The 20430-nt window shown below is 42.0% G+C and overlaps 1 protein-coding gene across 1 annotated transcript; it reads left to right on the top strand.

Moving 5' to 3' along the window:
• Positions 1–10461: 10461 nt before the first annotated feature.
• On the top strand, positions 10462–20378 carry LOC121548386 (rap guanine nucleotide exchange factor 4-like). Its single transcript, XM_041859827.1, has 5 exons — positions 10462–10533; positions 15601–15743; positions 15830–15918; positions 18806–18952; positions 20292–20378. Exons 1-5 carry the CDS (start codon positions 10466–10468, stop codon positions 20376–20378), a joined length of 534 nt encoding a protein of 177 aa, XP_041715761.1. The 5' UTR covers positions 10462–10465.
• Positions 20379–20430: the final 52 nt, after the last annotated feature.

Below are 20430 nucleotides of genomic sequence, written 5' to 3'. Positions count from 1 at the left end.
ATGCTCTACCAACTGAGCTACAGCTATATCACACAACCTGATCCTGACTGTGCATGTGTCATAACTTGACTCTGTTCATTGTGTAATAACATTGTTCCAGAATAGCTGACCTGTAAAGTAACTAAAAAAAAGCTTAATAAAAGGCACGATTTCCTCAATGAGGAACTGTGCTGCCTTGCAGAGAAGCCAAACTAGTCTCCCTCATACAAAGCAAATAGGTCACCATCACAGAGCGCTCTCTCTCTCTCTCTCTAGCAGCCTAAGCAGTATTTATGGCTGTGCAGTCTGTCTCATAGAAAACATGACTGGTTTGAATTTTAGATGCACTGTCTGGTGCTTCGGTGCTTGCTTAATGAGGATGGAAAAGTACAGTGAAAATGATGAGTGCAGTTTGACAGGAGAACGAGAGCGTAAACACTGGTGGTGTTTGTACAGGTATGGTAAGGAGAGATCATCTTCTCCGTGGAGAACACACCATAACACTTAGTAAATAGAGAAGATTACTTCACACTCACAGAGTTAACTATTCATTGAGATATCTATTGAGGAAAATTAAGTTGGTAAATTAGGCTATTCCAGCCAAATGTTTCCACACAATCCATACAATGGCAGTCATATTCTTTTCAGATTTAACAGTACAACACATTGTAATGCAATGACTTGATTATTATATAGGCAGATGAGTCAATACAGTACCTCTTTCATATGGAAAATGGAGCAACTACTTACCATGCAGCACTTGAAAACTGGTTCCTTCCTTGAGGACAGTAGAAATTTACTTTCACTTCTATGTAAATTCTAATGTGAAAATACCAAGATAGCCTTATCAGGATTTGCTGATGTTCTTGAGATCAGCCACAGACTCACGGAAAGAGAGTTTAGTGACATTTCCCAGGTGGCATGAGGACCTAGTTTTCAAAAATACCAACCAATCAAATAGAAAAGGGGGATAGAAGAGGCCGAAAACAGTTTCAGAAAAAAGGGCTTTGAACGCCACCCTTACAGACATCAATGTGATTTAATAGGATACATTTTTAAGTAGATGTCCAATCCACTAAAGAACACAGACTTGATACAATGTGTTGATACCCAGCACAGGCCCTGACCACTTTGAAAGTCAATGTACAAGACTAACTAGATATCTTAAAAACGTTAATAAGTGGAAGTTTTAATGACATCTGAATCATCTTTGAAATGTTTGAGTGAAAGCATACAGGCCTCTGCTGTACTGAGCCAAGATTTGTTCAACAGTAGTTATTTTGTAGAGCATCAACTCATGCCCAATGCCGTCTTGGTGCAGGAGAGTAGGCCATAGTTACTGGTCTACCTAAGCTAATCATACAGTTGAAGTCAAATACATTTAAACTAAGTTTTTCACAATTCCTTACATTTAATCCTAGTAATAATTCCCTCTCTTAGGTCAGTTAGCATCACCACTAAATTTTAAGAATGTGAAATGTCAGAATAATAGTAGAGAGAATGATTTATTTCAGCTTTTATTTATTTCATCACATTCCCAGAGTGTCAGAAGTTTACATACACTCAATTAGTATTTGGTAGCATTGCCTTTAAATTGTTTAACTTGGGTCAAACGTTTCGGGTAGCCTTCCACAAGCTTCCCACAATACGTTGGGTGAATTCTGGCCAATTCCTCCTGACAGAGCTGGTGTAACTGAGTCAGGTTTGTAGGCCTCCTTGCTCGCACACGCTTTTTCAGTTCTGCCCACAAATTGTCTATAGGATTGAGGTCAGGGCTTTGTGATTGCCACTCCAATACCTTGACTTTGTTGTCCTTAAGCCATTTTGCCACAACTTTGGAAGTGTGCTTGGGGTCATTGTCCATTTGGAAGACCCATTTGCGACCAAGCTTTAACTTCCTGACTGATGTCTTGAGATGTTGCTTCAATATATCCACATAATTTTCCTTCCTCGTGATGCCATCTATTTTGTGAAGTGCACCAGTCCCTCCTGCGGCAAAGCACCCCCACAGCATGATGCTGCCACCCCCGTGCTTCACGGTTGGGATGGTGTTCTTCCGCTTGCAAGCCACTCCTTTTTCCTCCAAACATAACGATGGTTATTATGGCCAAACAGTTCTATTTTTGTTTAATCAGACCAGAGGACATTTCTTCAAAAAGTACGATATTTGTCCCCATGTGCAGTTGCAAACCGTAGTCTGGCTTTTTTATGGCGGTTTTGGAGCAGTGGCTTCTTCCTTGCTGAGCGACCTTTCAGGTTATGTCGATATAGGACTTGTTTTACTGTGAATATAGACACTTTTGTACCTGTTTCCTCCAGCATCTTCACAAGGTCCTTTGCTGTTGTTCTTGGATTGATTTGCACTTTTCACACCAAAATACGTTCATCTCTAGGAGACAGAACGCGTCTCCTTCTTGAGCAGTATGACTGTCTGTAAACAATTGTTGGAAAAATTACATGTGTCATGCATAAAGTAGATGTCCTAACCGACTTGCCAAAACAATCGTTTGTTAACAAGAAATGTGTGTGTTGTGGTTGAAAAACAAGTTTTAATGACTCCAACCTAAGTGTATGTAATCTTCCAACTTCAACTGTAGATAACAAAATGCATTTAGAATGTGTTGATGCTTCATTCCAAAACTGTTGTATATAACAAAATAAATACAGAAAAACTCATCTGAGTACAATTGATTTGTTTTGAATGAAATATGAAATACACTTGGCAGCTAATGCATAAACAGATGGTGATCTATTTAGCAGGGCAATGTTTTGAGCTTTGCTATTTTTTCAATCGCCCCAGGAGTGAACGCATACATATTTAACTGTGTGAAACATGAAAATGTAACCTTTGCTGACACCATGAAAGACTATAGTAGCACATCAAACATGTTTCTCCACAAACATAATCTTTTACCCAATTACTCACTCACTGCAGTGCAAAGTAGGCCTACCCAATGTATTTCCTGACAAGTTTAGTCAAGCTTATCAAAGCTGTAAAACAGTATTTTACAACATGTTAGCGTAGCAGTAGCTACATTTAGGGAAGGGATCTGTGCAGTCTGACTGGAGAAATGCTGCTCCTCAGGCATTTCCTGGGGAGTTATCTGCTCTCACATTCCATTTTAGACAGTTATCTGAAGTGGGAGGTTTTTATAAAGCTTCTCACAGAAACCCACATGTGCTTCTGGTTTAATTGTGATTTATTTTCTATAGATAGATTTAAAATTTGGTCACCCATAGGAATTGGTTGTGGGTTCAACAAGGTGAAGGTTGAAAGGTCTCAATGATTTAAATTATGAAGCAGATTGATGATGGCGCTGACTTGATTTCCCTTGACATTTAGCACTTAGCTTTTCAGTCATAACTCACGTCTAGATCCACCGTGTGTGGAGCCTTGAAAAAAAAAGTTAAATATTATTTCTTGTGTGAAAATGACTATAGTATTTTAGCCCATGCCTTTTTCAGTAGTGGGTAACATGGAAACTTATCTACTACATACTAGCTGCAACAAACAGCTTCCTGAATGCTTGTCAGCATCTGAAATGATGCTGCGTGTGCACACGAGGTCTGCATGTGTGTGTTTACTATTACAAGCTCACTGGATTATCTCCTAGCAACGGTGGGCCATTGGGCCCTGAAAGGCATACAGGCAGTCAGTGGGCCAGCTTCCCTCCCAGGGGTAAAATCGCAGAAGGCCATTGTCAAGCCCACAGTCCCCATGACAACATCTCAAACAATGTCTGAATGCACCAGTATCTTCAAATCAAGGGAAGACAGGACATTGTACAGGCAACAAAGCACTCTAAAATCATACTACAAAGTGGACAGCTCACATGATATCATGAAGATGTTCAGCCCTCTGAAGGACCAGAAATCACAAATGTTTTAGTAATAGCACAGCTATAAGCCATTTTTCATTAGGCCTATATACGTAGATCCTCCTGTCAGTTTTGCTGGCAGCCTCCCCTTTACTGCCAGAGAACCCATGAAATACAGACATGAATCCTGAAACAAAGGTCAGTTGTGTTTCCTTTCAGAACACCCTTTGCCATCACACCACAGATAGACCGAATCTACAACAGTCGATCAGACTTGACAGTCATATGTTGGTATGTGAGTTGTGGTCTGTGCCCAGTTGGATAAGTATACATTATTCAAAAGTTGGAAAATAAAGGATATCATGATGTTACTGGACAGAATGCACCCAGATAGGTTTACATTTGAGAAGAAACAGTAAATACTGCCATCTTCTGAGAGAAAATGAAATTGCTGTGAATAAATCAAATCAAATGTTATTTGTCACATGCACAGAAAACAACAGCTGTAGACCTTACCGTGAAATGCTTACTTACAAGCCCTTAACCAACAATGCAGTTGTAAGAAAACAGAGTTAAGAAAATATTTACTAAATAAACTAAAGTTTAAAAAAAAGTCACAATAAAATAACAATAATGAGGTTATATACAGGGGGTACCGGTACCGAGTCAATGTGCGGGGGTACAGGTTAGTCGAGGTAATTTGTACATGTAGGTAGGGGTAAACAGCAACTGCTCGGCATCCGACCGTAAGGCGCAACAGAGGGTAGTGCCCAGTACATCCTCTGACACCGCCTAGTATATAGGTCCTGGATGGCAGGAAGCTTGGCCCTAGTGATGTACTGGGCCTTACGCACTACCCTCTGTAGCGCCTTACGGTCGGATGCCGAGCAGTTGCCATTCCAGGCGGTGATGCAACCGGTCAGGATGCTCTCGATGGTGCAGCTGTAGAACTTTTGAAGATCTGGGGACCCATGCCAAATTTTTTCAGTCTCCTGAGGGGGAAAAGGCGTTGTCGTGCCCTCTTCACGACTGTCTTGGTGTGTTTGGACCATGATAGTTTGTTGGTGATGTGGACACCAAGGAACTTGAAACTCTCGACCCACTGCACTATAGCCCCGTCGATGTGAATGGGGGTGTGTTCAGCCCTCCTTTTCCTGTAGTCCATGATCAGCTCCTTTGTCTTGCTCATGTTGAGAGAGAGGTTGTTGTCCTGGCACCACACTGCCTTGTCTCTGACCTCCTCCCTGGGTGAGATAGATCAGAAATGCTCCTAAATAATATCAGTAGTATGATGATGGCAATGATGATGACGACAATGATAATCTCATGTCAAAATAATAACTTTTAAAAAATCTATACTGTTTAAGTGCCCTCGTTAATTAATATAATACCACACATTGTTTTTATTCCCAGTTCAGTGAGGTCATTTTGGACTAAAAACTGTAATCAGATGGACATTTCAAACACGTATTACAGTCTAGCTAACAAGCACATAGTGGATAAAAAAAAAATACTGCCACAGCTAATGAGGCAAGACAACAAGATAGCCATTACTTTTACATTCCCAAGGCAACTGTTAAGGGAAGGACAAGAAACAACTTAACATTGTAATAAATGTGGTACTGTTTTTGAACTCTATTTTTCTCTTCTCCATAGTCACAGGCAAAGTTCCAACAGTGGATAACTGAGATTAGCATACAAATTTCAGGAGAAATAATTGTGTGCAATGTGAAAAAAAATTCATTCTATGGTCATTACAGCAGCCAAAGTATACTATAGAGCAGACATAAGCAAATGTTATTCCCTGTCTGTCCTAGCTTCCTGCTACGTGACTTCACCGGACCCTTCCTGTATGGTCCTCCAAATATCACACTATACGCCTGCCTGCCTGCATGGCATACTAATACCCTTTAGCACAGAATTCCCCTTCAAATCCATCAGAGAGATGGTTGGAAACCGGAGTGATTTGAGTGAACCAGAGTGATGTTAATTACTGATTTTTGCAAAACTACAAAACATAGGAATCTCTCTCAGGTTGCCAAATGAAAAGCAGGCATTAGCCTACATGAATGTGAAATTTGCACTTTTATTGTCCTGTGATCCACAGCGTACCAGTGTGTCATTCCAATATGGACTATTCATGACCTACCATGGGCTGACTGCAGGTTCTTTCTTACAGTGGAAATAAAAGCATTTAACTGTTTCCCTCTATATCCTCCCACTCATTTTGCTGCAGTGCTGTCACCGTGGTGACTGGCCTTCAAAGCTACTGTGTTGTTTATTGCTTGTCTGCTTTGCTTTGTCACCCCCTCAACTCAGCAGCATGTCTCTGGTGGCCGTGCATTTAGTGTGTTTGTATAATCTACTGCAATCGAACCACCATAGTCATAATGGCTTTGTATCCCAAAGTCTGCACAGTAGCTAGCTTGTTTTATTCATCATCATTAAGGTGACAACCCAGCACATTACCTCTGTTACATTCACCCCTACATTCAAGCTCATTTGATCACCTCCTCCTCTCCGCAGCAACCCCAGCAACTGACTAATATCAGCTCTCTGGAGATACGGCTCACGGCACCACTGTAACCGATTTCCATCAAACTTTGGCTGTCAGTGCTGGGACTCTTTTAGGTCCCAGGCAAGGTTGTAAACACTGAGCTATTGCAAAGCCTGGCTTTAAAGGGGCAATCTGCAATGCAAACAACAAAAAAGCGGCCACCCCAACAACTGTTTTTGGGAAACAGCTGAGGGATCAGGCTGTAGACATGTAAACACTCTCAAATTCATATGGGACAAGATGTGAAGCAAGTAAGGTTCAAAGTCATTAAAGGGGAAATCTGCGATTGGTACACCCAATGTTGGACTTTTAAATGAATGATATACAGTGAGGGAAAACGTATTTGATCCCCTGCTGATTTTGTACGTTTGCCCACTGACAAAGAAATGATCAGTCTATAATTTTTATGGTAGGTTTATTTGAACAGTGAGAGACAGAATAACAACAAAAAAATCCAGAAAAACGCATGTCAAAAATTGTATACATTGATTTGCATTTTAATGAGGGAAATAAGTATTTGACCCCCTCTCAATCAGAAAGATTTCTGGCTCCCAGGTGTCTTTTATACAGGTAACGAGCTGAGATTAGGAGCACACTCTTTTTGGGGAGTGCTCCTAATCTCAGCTTGTTACCTGTATAAAAGACACCTGTCCACAGAAGCAATCAATCAATCAGATTCCAAACTCTCCACCATGGCCAAGACCAAAGAGCTCTCCAAGGATGTCAGGGACAAGATTGTAGACCTACACAAGGCTGGAATGGGCTACAAGACCATCGCCAAGCAGCTTGGTGAGAAGGTGACAACAGTTGGTGCGATTATTCGCAAATGGAAGAAACACAAAATAACTGTAAATCTCCCTCGGCCTGGGGCTCCATGCAAGATCTCACCTCGTGGAGTTGCAATGATCATGAGAACGGTGAGGAATCAGCCCAGAACTACACGGGAGGATCTTGTCAATGATCTCAAGGCGGCTGGGACCATAGTCACCAAGAAAACAATTGGTAACACACTACGCCGTGAAGGACTGAAATCCTGCAGCGCCCGCAAGGTCCCCCTGCTCAAGAAAGCACATATACAGGCCCGTCTGAAGTTTGCCAATGAACATCAGAATGATTCAGAGGAGAACTGGGTGAAAGTGTTGTGGTCAGATGAGACCAAAATCGAGCTCTTGGAGGAGGAGGAATGCTGCTTATGACCCAAAGAACACCATCCCCATCGTCAAACATGGAGTTGGAAACATAATGCTTTGGGGGTGTTTTTCTGCTAAGGGGACAGGACAACTTCACCGCATCAAAGGGACGATGGACGGGGCCACGTACCGTCTAATCTTGGGTGAGAACCTCCTTCCCTCAGCCAGGGCATTGAAAATGGGTCGTGGATGGGTATTCCAGCATGACAATGACCCAAAACACACGGCCAAGGCAACAAAGGAGTGGCTCAAGAAGAAGCACATTAAGGTCCTGGAGTGGCCTAGCCAGTCTCCAGACCTTAATCCCATAGAAAAAGCTTGTTTTATTTAATTGTTTGTAAACAATGTAATTGTAAACAAACATTGTATAGCATCAAAATATGGTTAAAACTACAATTTGGATGATGGATGGTCAGTTATATGCTTTTTTATTTTTATTTCACCTTTATTTAACCAGGTAAGCCAGTTGAGAACAAGTTCTCATTTACAACTGCGACCTGGCCAAGATAAAGCAAAGCAGTGCGATAAAAACAACAACACAGAGTTACATATGGGGTAAAACAAAACATAAAATCAAAAATACAACAGAAAATATATATACAGTGTGTGCAAATGTAGCAAGGTATGGAGGTAAGGCAATAAATAGGCTATAGTGCAAAATAATTACAATTAGTATTAACACTGGAATGATAGATGTGCAAGAGATGATGTGCAAATAGAGATACTGGGGTGCAAATGAGCAAAATAAATAACAATATAGGGATGAGGTAGTTGGGCGGACTAATTTCAGATGGGCTGTGTACAGGTGCAGTGATCAGTAGGGTGCTCTGACAACTGATGCTTAAAGTTAGTGAGGGAGATAAGTGTCTCCAGCTTCAGAGATTTTTGCAATTTGTTCCAGTCATTGGCAGCAGAGAACTGGAAGGAATGGCGGCCAAAGGAGGTGTTGGCTTTGGGGGTGACCAGTGAGATATACCTGCTGGAGCGCATACTACGGGTGGGTGTTGCTATTTTTTATTTTTTATTTTTATTAATTTTTTTCACCTTTATTTAACCAGGTAAACCAGTTGAGAACAAGTTCTCATTTACAACTGCGACCTGGCCAAGATAAAGCAAAGCAGTGCGATAAAAACAACAACACAGAGTTACATATGGGGTAAAACAAAACAAAGTCAAAAATACAACAGAAATACATATATATACAGTGTGTGCAAATGTAGCAAGTTATGGAGGTAAGGCAATAAATAGGCTATAGTGCAAAATAATTACAATTAGTATTAACACTGGAATGATAGATGTGCAAGAGATGATGTGCAAATAGAGATACTGGGGTGCAAATGAGCAAAATAAATAACAATATAGGGATGAGGTAGTTGGGCGGACTAATTTCAGATGGGCTGTGTACAGGTGCAGTGATCAGTAAGGTGCTCTGACAACTGATGCTTAAAGTTAGTGAGGGAGATAAGTGTCTCCAGCTTCAGAGATTTTTGCAATTTGTTCCAGTCATTGGCAGCAGAGAACTGGAAGGAATTGCGGCCAAAGGAGGTGTTGGCTTTGGGGATGACCAGTGAGATATACCTGCTGGAGCGCAGACTATGGGTGGGTGTTGCTATGGTGACCAATGAGCTAAGATAAGGTGGGGATTTGCCTAGCAGTGATTTATAGATGGCCTGGAGCCAGTGGGTTTGGCGACGAATATGTAGTGAGGACCAGCCAACAAGAGCGTACAGGTCACAGTGGTGGGTATTATATGGGGCTTTGGAGACAAAACGGATGGCACTGTGATAGACTACATCCAATTTGCTGAGTAGAGTGTTGGAGGCTATTTTGTAAATGACATCGCCGAAATCAAGGATCGGTAGGATAGTCAGTTTTACGAGGGCATGTTTGGCAGCATGAGTGAAGGAGGCTTTGTTGCGAAATAGGAAACCGATTCTAGATTTAACTTTGGATTGGAGATTCTTAATGTGAGTCTGGAAGGAGAGTTTACAGTCTAACCAGACACCTAGATATTTGTAGTTGTCCACATACTCTAGGTCAGACCCGTCGAGAGTAGTGATTCTAGTCGGGTGGGCGGGTGCAAGCAGCGTTCGGTTGAAGAGCATGCATTTAGTTTTACTAGTGTTTAAGAGCAGTTGGAGGCTACTGAAGGAGTGTTGTATGGCATTGAAGCTCGTTTGGAGGTTTGTTAACACAGTGTCCAATGCTATGGTGACCAATGAGCTAAGATAAGGCGGGGATTTGCCTAGCAGTGATTTATAGATGGCCTGGAGCCAGTAGGTTTGGCGACGAATATGTAGTGAGGACCTGCCAACAAGAGCGTACAGGTCACAGTGGTGGGTAGTATATGGGGCTTTGGAGACAAAACGGATGGCACTGTGATAGACTACATCCAATTTGCTGAGTAGAGTGTTGGAGGCTATTTTGTAAATGACATCGCCGAAGAATCAATGGATGTATATCATTCATTTAAAAGTCCAATAATGGGTGTACCAATCGCAGATTTCCACTTTAATGACTTTGAACCTTACTTGCTTCACATCTTGTCCCACAGTCTATTATTTTTGTATTGTAGTAGGTATGTTTTCCAAAAGGTGCAAGCTGGTCTTGAGAGCTAAAGTCTGGCAAAAGCTCCCAGGTCTGTATTGTTTTTGGAAATTTACCAAAGTTACAGTTGTAACTCGTAGGCTAAAAATGATCCCATAAATACTTTGTTTTCAGAATATAACCCCCGTCTCCCAACCATCAGTTTTTTTTATTTATTTTTTATTTACAAAAAATAGAATTCTTAACATTCCACGAAAATGATCACAAAAGGCGTCAAATTCAACGATGCATTGAAGAGCAGGAGCGATAATAATAAAATAAAAAGAGCTGCTGATGCAAGGCTTCCTTTCACCGGGTTTATGATCTTTCCGAAAATGGTAGCAGCGCACACCTCTGGCCATTCCTCTGCGTCTGCAGATTGGATTATTTGCCTTGATAAAAGGTAATTCCAAATTTCTTTAAAATGTATTTTGAAACCAGCTTCATACTTTTCACACTACGCTATGTATTAGTCTGAATATTGAGATGAGTACTACGTTTTAGGCATTTCCTTCCAATGGGACCAGTGTAGTCTGTTTACTTGCCTCACAGAAGCAGGTTATCCTCCGCAATGCACTCTTTTTAGGCTACCATATGTTGTGTAACGGGTGAATTTGATATAGTGAATATCGCTAGGTTTATGCCTTTATAATATGTCTTCATAAATATGCCATATGACACACCGCTCTAGGCTACGTATGTTTATATTCTAGAGCCAGACCATTTCTAAACACGATATGAACTGGCTCAGAGCGTGGATTTGCATTCATTCCTAATTAGCATATAACACTACTAACTGATGATTCTGAAAGTAATAGTAGGTTACATTCTTTAATTATGAGATCGTTTACATCAAATGTCACGAGGAGATGGACAAGAACCAGTGATGTATTTACAAACACATACTGCAAAGGTCCCCCACTGTGGGTGCACCCCATGCAGTCTATTGAGTGACTAGGGTGCACCACTGGGTAAATTATTAGATGGAAATATCAGTCATTGAGTGTTGAATGTTCATAATCTATTTATGACTGACAGATATGTAACTCCCCATAATGGTCAGGTGTTGGACCCAAGGGATGATCCTTCTACAAATCAAGGTTACTCTATTCCTACTACCACTGCACTACTCTTCATGCAGAATATAACCTTAGGTCAGAAATACTGTACATTTACTTATTCGATTCTTATTATCAAGTGAGATTTGTAAACATAAGTGAATACTTCCTGGACTATATGTGCTTTCTAACAGCATTTTAAAGGTGAGGAACCTGTCAGGAGAAATAGAAAGGGCATGTGTTGAATCACCAAATACATCTATTAGGTGATACAGATGGGAGGTTGTGGTTGTTTCACTGTTGATTGCTCTAGTCTAGAGCTTTAAACTTGCCATTCTACCTTTGCCCAGAGTAGTATGATGCAAAGCTACCTGTCTGGAAAATGACTTGTAACACGAGGAGGAGATGATGCGGGGGCTGACATGGTTTATTCTTAAGGGGGTTCTCCAGGCCCTCTGGTGGCTGCTCTAAATACTGAGCTGTGGATAAGGCTGCAGGAGAGAGGAAGGAAAGAGGCCCCAGCGCTCCAGAAAACCTTCTCTGCAGTCTCTCCATTCAGCACCATCACATCCATGAGAGAGAGAGAGAGAGAGAGAGAGAGAGAGAGAGAGAGAGAGAGAGAGAGAGAGAGAGAGAGAGAGAGAGAGAGAGAGAGAGAGAGAACCATTCTAAGGGCAGGTTCAAAGTGCATTAGCCACACGGCCATCACGGCTTACCAGATGTGTTTACACAATAAATGTCCCTTTGTCACTGAAGAGAGTACTAGGAACTTTAGGCAGTGTAGCTTAAATGAGTTGCTTTTGGTGTGGCTCACTATCACCTGCCGGCAAACATGACTCACCTTAGGATGTAGACATTTGACATTTACAGTACTGACTTTTGATTTGACTATGGTTGGTTGTGTCACTTTCCCCACCAAACGTACGTGCAAATACAATGTGAATGGCTAAATTTAGCATTTCATATGTGCATTGTTATACTCAGTCTTGCATTAAACACAACAGGTATCAAAAGGGCCTATACCAACTACCAAGACAGTTGGTAGTCTCTCAAATATTTATGATCCCATGGTCGGCTAGTAGGGTACAGAACAAGCAGCTATAATATGTCATGATGAAAAGATGTAACTCACATGATGCAATTTGGGGCTTAAAATATTGTTGGTGTGTAGAAAAGGAATGACAGGAAATAGGAATAGCTGAATATGCAGCTGTATCCCTCACATTTAGGAATTATCTTCATAAATCTGCATCCAGTCATGTTGTTACACTTTATCAGTATTGGGAAGTTACCTCAACGCTAGGGAGTTGAAAGTGTGCCAGAAAAACGATATTTTTTGCGCACTTTACCCCCAGGCTATAGGTCAGTGAAATATGTTGTATTTCTATATATACTTTAACTGTGGCAAGTGATTCCACGGAGTAATGTGAAGGCAAGATAGTGGATCCAACACGGTATTGTCAGGGGGTGCGAAGCATCAGGAGTCAGACAGAATCAGTTGCAAAATTGTGGTATTTATTTACAGGGGCAGATGGTGAACTGGAACCATGAATATTTACAAAACGTTGACAAACACTGACAAATACACAGAGAATTTCAGATAATGTACTGGCTTCTAAGGCAGAGCGCCTATAATTTTGACAGTCAATTATTTCTTACACTACTGAGGCTGAGAGCCCTAGGACAACATGTCACTCCAGCCCAAGCTCTCCTGAAATAAGCATCCTGAACAGGTTAAATGCCCAACCCCTAACACATGGATATTCCAAAATGCACCTAAACAGGTATTTAATAAATTAATATTAATATCTCACTCAATAAACAATACTTTTCACTAGTTTCAATATCAATAGCCAACACATAATACATTTCAACAAATCACAACGTAACATATCATAGAAACATTTTACGAATAAAGATATTAGGAAAATAGCCCTCAATATAGAACTGTGGTATTCAAAGTTGGAGTCGCACTGCAGTGAGGTTGCCAAAATGAAAACAAATTATTAAGGAACAAAATAATTAGAGTACAGATTATTGTATGGGACAATATACAAACGTTTTTGAGAAAGATAATTTGTAAGATACAGTGGGGGAAAAAAGTATTTAGTCAGCCACCAATTGTGCAAGTTCTCCCACTTAAAAAGATGAGAGAGGCCTGTAATTTTCATCATAGGTACACGTCAACTATGACAGACAAACTGAGAAAAAAAAATCCAGAAAATCACATTTTTGAATTTTTTATGAATTTATTTGCAAATTATGGTGGAAAATAAGTATTTGGTCACCTACAAACAAGCAAGATGTCTGGCTCTCACAGACCTGTAACTTCTTCTTTAAGAGGCTCCTCTGTCCTCCACTCGTTACCTGTATTAATGGCACCTGTTTGAACTTGTTATCAGTATAAAAGACACCTGTCCACAACCTCAAACAGTCACACTCCAAACTCCACTATGGCCAAGACCAAAGAGCTGTCAAAGGACACCAGAAACAAAATTGTAGACCTGCACCAGGCTGGGAAGACTGAATCTGCAATAGGTAAGCAGCTTGGTTTGAAGAAATCAACTGTGGGAGCAATTATTAGGAAATGGAAGACATACAAGACCACTGATAATCTCCCTCGATCTGGGGCTCCACGCAAGATCTCACCCCGTGGGGTCAAAATGATCACAAGAACGGTGAGCAAAAATCCCAGAACCACACGGGGGGACCTATTGAATGACCTGCAGAGAGCTGGGACCAAAGTAACAAAGCCTACCATCAGTAACACACTACGCCGCCAGGGACTCAAATCCTGTAGTGCAAGACGTGTCCCCCTGCTTAAGCCAGTACATGTCCAGGCCCGTCTGAAGTTTGCTAGAGTGCATTTGGATGATCCAGAAGAGGATTGGGAGAATGTCATATGGTCAGATGAAACCAAAATATAACTTTTTGGTAAAAACTCAACTCGTCGTGTTTGGAGGACAAAGAATGCTGAGTTGCATCCAAAGAACACCATACCTACTGTGAAGCATGGGGGTGGAAACATCATGCTTTGGGGCTGTTTTTCTGCAAAGGGACCAGGACGACTGATCCGTGTAAAGGAAAGAATGAATGGGGCCATGTATCGTGAGATTTTGAGTGAAAACCTCCTTCCATCAGCAAGGGCATTGAAGATGAAACATGGCTGGGTCTTTCAGCATGACAATGATCCCAAACACACCGCCCGGGCAACGAAGGAGTGGCTTCGTAAGAAGCATTTCAAGGTCCTGGAGTGGCCTAGCCAGTCTCCAGATCTCAACCCCATAGAAAATCTTTGGAGGGAGTTGAAAGTCCGTGTTGCCCAGCGACAGCCCCAAAACATCACTGCTCTAGAGGAGATCTGCATGGAGGAATGGGCCAAAATACCAGCAACAGTGTGTGAAAACCTTGTGAAGACTTACAGAAAACGTTTGACCTGTGTCATTGCCAACAAAGGGTATATAACAAAGTATTGAGAAACTTTTGTTATTGACCAAATACTTATTTTCCACCATAATTTGCAAATAAATTCATAAAAAATCCTACAATGTGATTTTCTGGATTTTTTTTTCTCATTTTGTCTGTCATAGTTGACGTGTATCTATGATGAAAATTACAGGCCTCTCTCATCTTTTTAAGTGGGAGAACATGCACAATGGGTGGCTGACTAAATACTTTTTTTCCCCACTGTACCATTTTATTGAGTAAATGTATTTATTGGTTTCTTTTCATTTTGATAAGAGATAAAAATGCAATGAATTTACATTTGATTCATTTAGCAGATGCTCTTATCCAGAGAGACTTACAGTTAGTGACTGCATACATTTTCATACTGGCCCCCCGTGGGAAACGAACCCACAACCCTGGCGTTGCAAGCGCCATGCTCTACCAACTGAGCTACAGGGAATTGAAGGTTATTTGTTGATGTAAAAATCAAAATGTAACGATTTTAAGGTTGTGTCATTAGATTTGGTGTGGGATCGCAATAAATTCTGGGGGAAAAAAATAGGGTCCCCAGAAATTCTGGCGAAAAAAATGAGGTCCCCGCTGAAAAAGTTTGAATACCACTGACATAGAACATTCTGCACACCTGCTGGATGCATGTGTGCTCTCCAAATCAGTACGCAAACAATCTGCTGTGGTGAGTAGGCTACAGGTCGGCGACACAATGTACGTTTAAAGTTTAAATTCGAATAAACAACTATTTGAAATGTTAAGCGATAGAAATACGTTTGAAAACGTAACATGAACAACCATTTTGCAATCTGCTTTTGGCTCTAATCGAGGGGATATGAGTGGAGCTGAACGTCTGATGGGTGCTCTCCAGTGAGAATTGTCACACACAATTATTTTCCTAATTCTCTAACGTTGTGCTGAATAACTGACTGATAGGATATGTCCTCTCCATCTAGACCTGCTGAGCGCTCTGGGGAAGATGTGGAGATCATCCTGGCCAGGCTGAAATGTGTGAAGGCCTTTGAGCGGTTCCACCCTAGCCTTCTACAGCAGATATGCCTGTGTGGATTCTACGACTGTCTAGAGAGGGGTATCACATGTAAGTTTTGGCTTCATGTTCAAAAGACCTGTATGTTAAAACAAGGCTCTAGAATATGTTCTCACCTCATGTATTTTCTTTTACAGTATACCGGCAAGGAGATATTGGTACCAGCTGGTATGCTGTCATCTCTGGCTCACTTGATGTGAAAGTGTCAGAGACAGCAAATCATCAGGTATATTTGGGGGGGTGGGTATGGCTGAGTGCAAAGAACGGGATGCATAGAAATAGCGCACATAGAACATATCTACCGCTTCTTAGACTTACGTTCAATGAGAATAACAGATCTGTAACTCACATTTCTATGGGAATTTGGTCGGGTCACCCATAAAGTTATATATTGCAGCTTTGATTATGTTTTTTTATATATATATATATATTTGTTTTTGTTCACCTTTATTTAACCAGGTAAGCCAGTTGAGAACAAGTTCTCATTTACAACTGTGACCTGGCCAAGATAAAGCAAAGCAGTGCGATAAAAACAACAACACAGAGTTACATATGGGGTAAACAAAACATAAAGTCCCAAAATACAACAGAATATATATATACAGTGTGTGCGAATGTAGTAAGTTATGGAGGTAAGGCAATAAATAGGCCATAGTGCAAAATAGTTACAATTTCGTATTAACACTGGAATGATAGATGTGCAAAAGATGATGTGCAAATAGAGATACTGGGGTGCAAATTAGCAAAATAAATAACAATATGGGGATGAGGTAGTTGGGTGGGCTAATTTCAGAAAGGCTGTGTACAGGTGCAGTGATCGGTAAGCTGCTCTGACAACTGACGCTTAAAGTTAGTGAGGGAGATAAGAGTCTCCAGCTTCAGAGATTTTTGCAGTTCGTTCCAGTCATTGGCAGCAGAGAACTGGAAGGAATGGCGGCCAAAGGAGGTGTTGGCTTTGGGGATGACCAGTGAGATGATATACCTGCTGGAGCGCAGACTACGGGTGGGTGTTGCTATGGTGACCAGTGAGCTAAGATAAGACGGGGATTTGCCTAGCAGTGATTTATAGATGACCTGGAGCCAATGGGTTTGACGACGAATATGTAGTGAGGGCCAGCCAACAAGAGCGTACAGGTCACAATGGTGGGTAGTATATGGGGCTTTGGTGACAAAACGGATGGCACTGTGATAGACTACATTCAATTTGCTGAGTAGAGTGTTGGAGGCTATTTTGTAAATGACATCGCCGAAGTCAAGGATCGGTAGGATAGTCAGTTTTACGAGGGCATGTTTGGCAGCATGAGTGAAGGAGGCTTTGTTGCGAAATAGGAAGCCGATTCTAGATCTAACTTTTGATTGGAGATGCTTAATGTGAGTCTGGAAGGAGAGTTTACAGTCTAGAGAGTAGTGATTCTAGTCGGTTGGGCGGGTGCAAGCAGCGTTCGGTTGAAGAGCATACATTTAGTTTTACTAGTGTTTAAGAGCAGTTGGAGGCTACGGAAGGAGTGTTGTATGGCGTTGAAGCTCGTTTGGAGGTTTGTTAACACAGTGTCCAATGAAGGGCCAGATGTATACAAAATGGTGTCGTCCACATAGAGGTGGATCCGAGCGTCACCAGCAGCAAGAGCGACATCATTGATATACACAGAGAATAGAGTCGGCCCGAGAATTGAACCCTGTGGCACCCCCATAGAGACGGCCTCGTACTCGTCAGACTGTTGGGGGGAGGGTTCGATAGAGTACCACAGTATGAGTCATAATACCCATAAAACCTAGCGGTCAAACAGGGAAATTGTTCCAATCGTTTTTCCAATATATTGACAAAAGTCACCTTGTCCGAGAGAGATTTACATGGTTATCAAAACGTCACGCCAGGGTAAGCTTACATGAAACACAGCCCTTATTTGAAGTGTCTCTAAAATCCCCTATGGGAAAAACGATTGGAACCATTTCCCTGTTTAACCGCTAGGTTTTATGAGGATTATGTCACCTCCACTGTGGGGCTCTATTGCTCTTTGCTGAGGGGGTGACCACTGGGAGATTTCTTTGGTAGAACGACTGAGAAGGTAACTGGTAAAAAATATATTCTACTCTACTTATGTTGACACCATCGGTAATATAACTGATGCATGCCACTGCACTATAGGTGGCTGTGCACTCGTGTCTCTCATTCGTGCCGCTGCTCTCTCTGGTTGCGACAAATATATGTTGTGATTGTCACGCTGATCTTAAATGGATAATGTGAGATTTTGGCTTACCCAGAGTCAGGTGAACTCATGGATACCATTTTTATGTCTCTGCGTGCAGTTTGAAGGAAGTTGAAGGGAGTTTCGCGAGCCATTGACTGGAATTCTACAGGAACAGCTGCTGCTAAATGAATATAGGGGAAACACTGCCTTTAATTAAATAATTAATATTCCTTATGGATTGCCTGTAGGGTTGCAAAATTCCTTGAACTTTCAATAAATTCCCTGGTTTTACCGAAATCCCGGTTGGAGGTCTCCGGAATCAGAAGGAAATAAGCAGGAAATATGGAATCCTCCAACCAGGATTTCTGGGAAACCAGGGAATTTATTGAACATTCCCAGAATTTTGCAACCCTAATTGCCTGACATGGGAGAAAACCTTGTTTCTATTAGTTTGTTGGTCTCCTCTCACGTCAGAAAGGATTAACTGCTCTGTAATGTGCATGAGGAGATCAAGAAGCACATTAACCCTGGAGCTCATCTGAAGAGCCAACTAGAAAGGGCACTCTATTTCACAGTGATTTGTGTCTGAGATTGGTAACCTTGGGGACACCAGGAGCCTTTTCTTATAATTACCAGCGCCCCATGTGCCCCAGTCTGTCTGGCGGCCCTCTGTTGATTGGAGTGATTTTAGAAGCCCTCTGTCTAATGCAAGTGTTCAGATCTGCTAGATTGCGTCCCACCTTTGGGAGTGATCTGATCACTGCCGAACCCAGCATTTTGAGTCCCATTTTTAAGGGAGGGCCCATTTTTAAGGGAATAAAAACATTTGATTAGCATAGTCCCCCTACCTCCTCCCTGTCTCTTCCTCTATTAAAAACAAAGCGGAACCATCCAAGCAGAGATCATTTTTGGTGTCTCTTGTAGGATGCTGTCACGATCTGCACTCTGGGTATTGGGACAGCATTTGGGGAGTCGATCCTGGATAATACCCCTCGGCATGCCACCATTGTCACCCGGGAATTCAGTGAACTCCTCCGCATCGACCAGAGGGAGTTTAAGTCTCTGTGGGAGGTAAGCAACAGCATTACTCCTCACTTTTGTGGATTCATGCTTTCAATACACCATCCAGTATGTCTCACCTCAGATAGTGGCTGTAGCAAAGGGGGCTGCTGAGTGGAGGACAGTTCATAATAATGTCCGGAACGAAGCGAATGGAATGGCATCAAACACATGGTACCGTTCCACTTAATTCTGCTACAGTCATTACCTCGAGCCTGTCCTCCCCAATTATGGTGCCACCAACCTCCTGTGGGCTGTAGGTAAGTACCTGTATCAGTGGACTGATAATACCCACACTAGAAATAATGAGGCTTTGTGGGGGTTCTTGGATTTTCTTTGATCTCTGCAAAATAAGCCTGCAGGCCTGTTGATTTAATGCTGTTTACATTCTTTGAGGTGTGTTTCTGAGGCAGTGGTTTATACAATGTGTTTACATCACGTGAGGAGGACATGAAAGCGCAAAGCAGATTATATATACCACAAGAAATAGCCTTTTTTATATATTAATTGGGATGGTATTTCTCTTCTTGAAACATCTGTTTGAAGTACCAATATGAGACAGTATCATTTAGACCTTTTGACCACTAGGGGGAAGTGCAGTGTTATAGAGAATCAGTGCACTTCATATTGTGTGTGGGCTCATTTATCTCCATTATACGTTTTACAATTGTGGTTAGACCACTGGCGTCATCATCATTTAAGCGGTCAGCTAGAGACATTCTTCCCTTGAATAATTAGTGTAGCTCAGTTGGTAGAGCATGGCGCTTGCAGCACCAGGGTTGTGTTTCCCGAGTGGCGCAGTGGTCTAAGGCAGTGCTAGCTGTGCCACTAGAGATCCTGGTTCGAATCCAGGCTCTGTCATAGCCGGCCGCGACTGGGAGACCCATGGGGCGGCGCACAATTGGCCCAGCGTTGTCCAGGGTAGGGGAGGGAATGGCCGGCAGGGATGTAGCTCAGTTGGTAGAGCATGGCGTTTGCAACGCCAGGGTTGTGGGTTCGATTCCCACGGGGGGCCAGTATGAAAAAATAAATAATTATGTATGCACTCACTAACTGTAAGTCGCTCTGGATAAGAGTGTCTAGTAAAACGAATAAAAGTTTACCGCTGGGTAGATTTTTCTCCCATATCTATGACAAATGGATCCTTGTGCTCAGGGCAGAAGTATTCCATGGGGATTTGTTTTGGAAGAGCAGTATTGATGTTTGTATGTGTGTCAGTGTCACCCATGTTGGGTTAAGAGTAAAGGAGTAGAGCTTGTCATTAGCAGGTTAGACAATTATAGCACTTGCCAAATTGTCCCTTCCTGCCGCGCTGAGGAGCTCCTCTCTCCCCTCTTCCTCCACCCCTCAGCCCTACAGGAAGGCACTAGTGAGTGAGTTGGTCAGGATAGGAGGTGTCACACTGTCCAAAGGCCCCTGTCTGTCCTGTCCTGGTTGAGCCACTACACTGGCTTCCTGAGTGAGAGAGCTGGTTTCCTCTGAGAGCAGAG

The sequence above is a fragment of the Coregonus clupeaformis genome, chromosome 4, assembly GCF_020615455.1.
Source record: "Coregonus clupeaformis isolate EN_2021a chromosome 4, ASM2061545v1, whole genome shotgun sequence".
NCBI lineage: Eukaryota > Metazoa > Chordata > Actinopteri > Salmoniformes > Salmonidae > Coregonus > Coregonus clupeaformis.
Note: the sequence above shows the minus strand (reverse complement) of the source record. Positions and strands in the feature narration are given on the sequence as shown.

Bases quoted from the DNA above. Each gene is read 5' to 3' on its own strand.
- LOC121548386 (XM_041859827.1), top strand. From the start codon at position 10,466: ATGGTAGCAGCGCACACCTCTGGCCATTCCTCTGCGTCTGCAGATTGG. The intron at 15,744-15,829 runs GTAAGTTTTGGC...TTTCTTTTACAG, and splicing joins TCTAGAGAGGGGTATCACAT to TATACCGGCAAGGAGATATT. The intron at 18,953-20,291 runs GTAAGCAACAGC...TCCACCCCTCAG, and splicing joins AGTTTAAGTCTCTGTGGGAG to CCCTACAGGAAGGCACTAGT.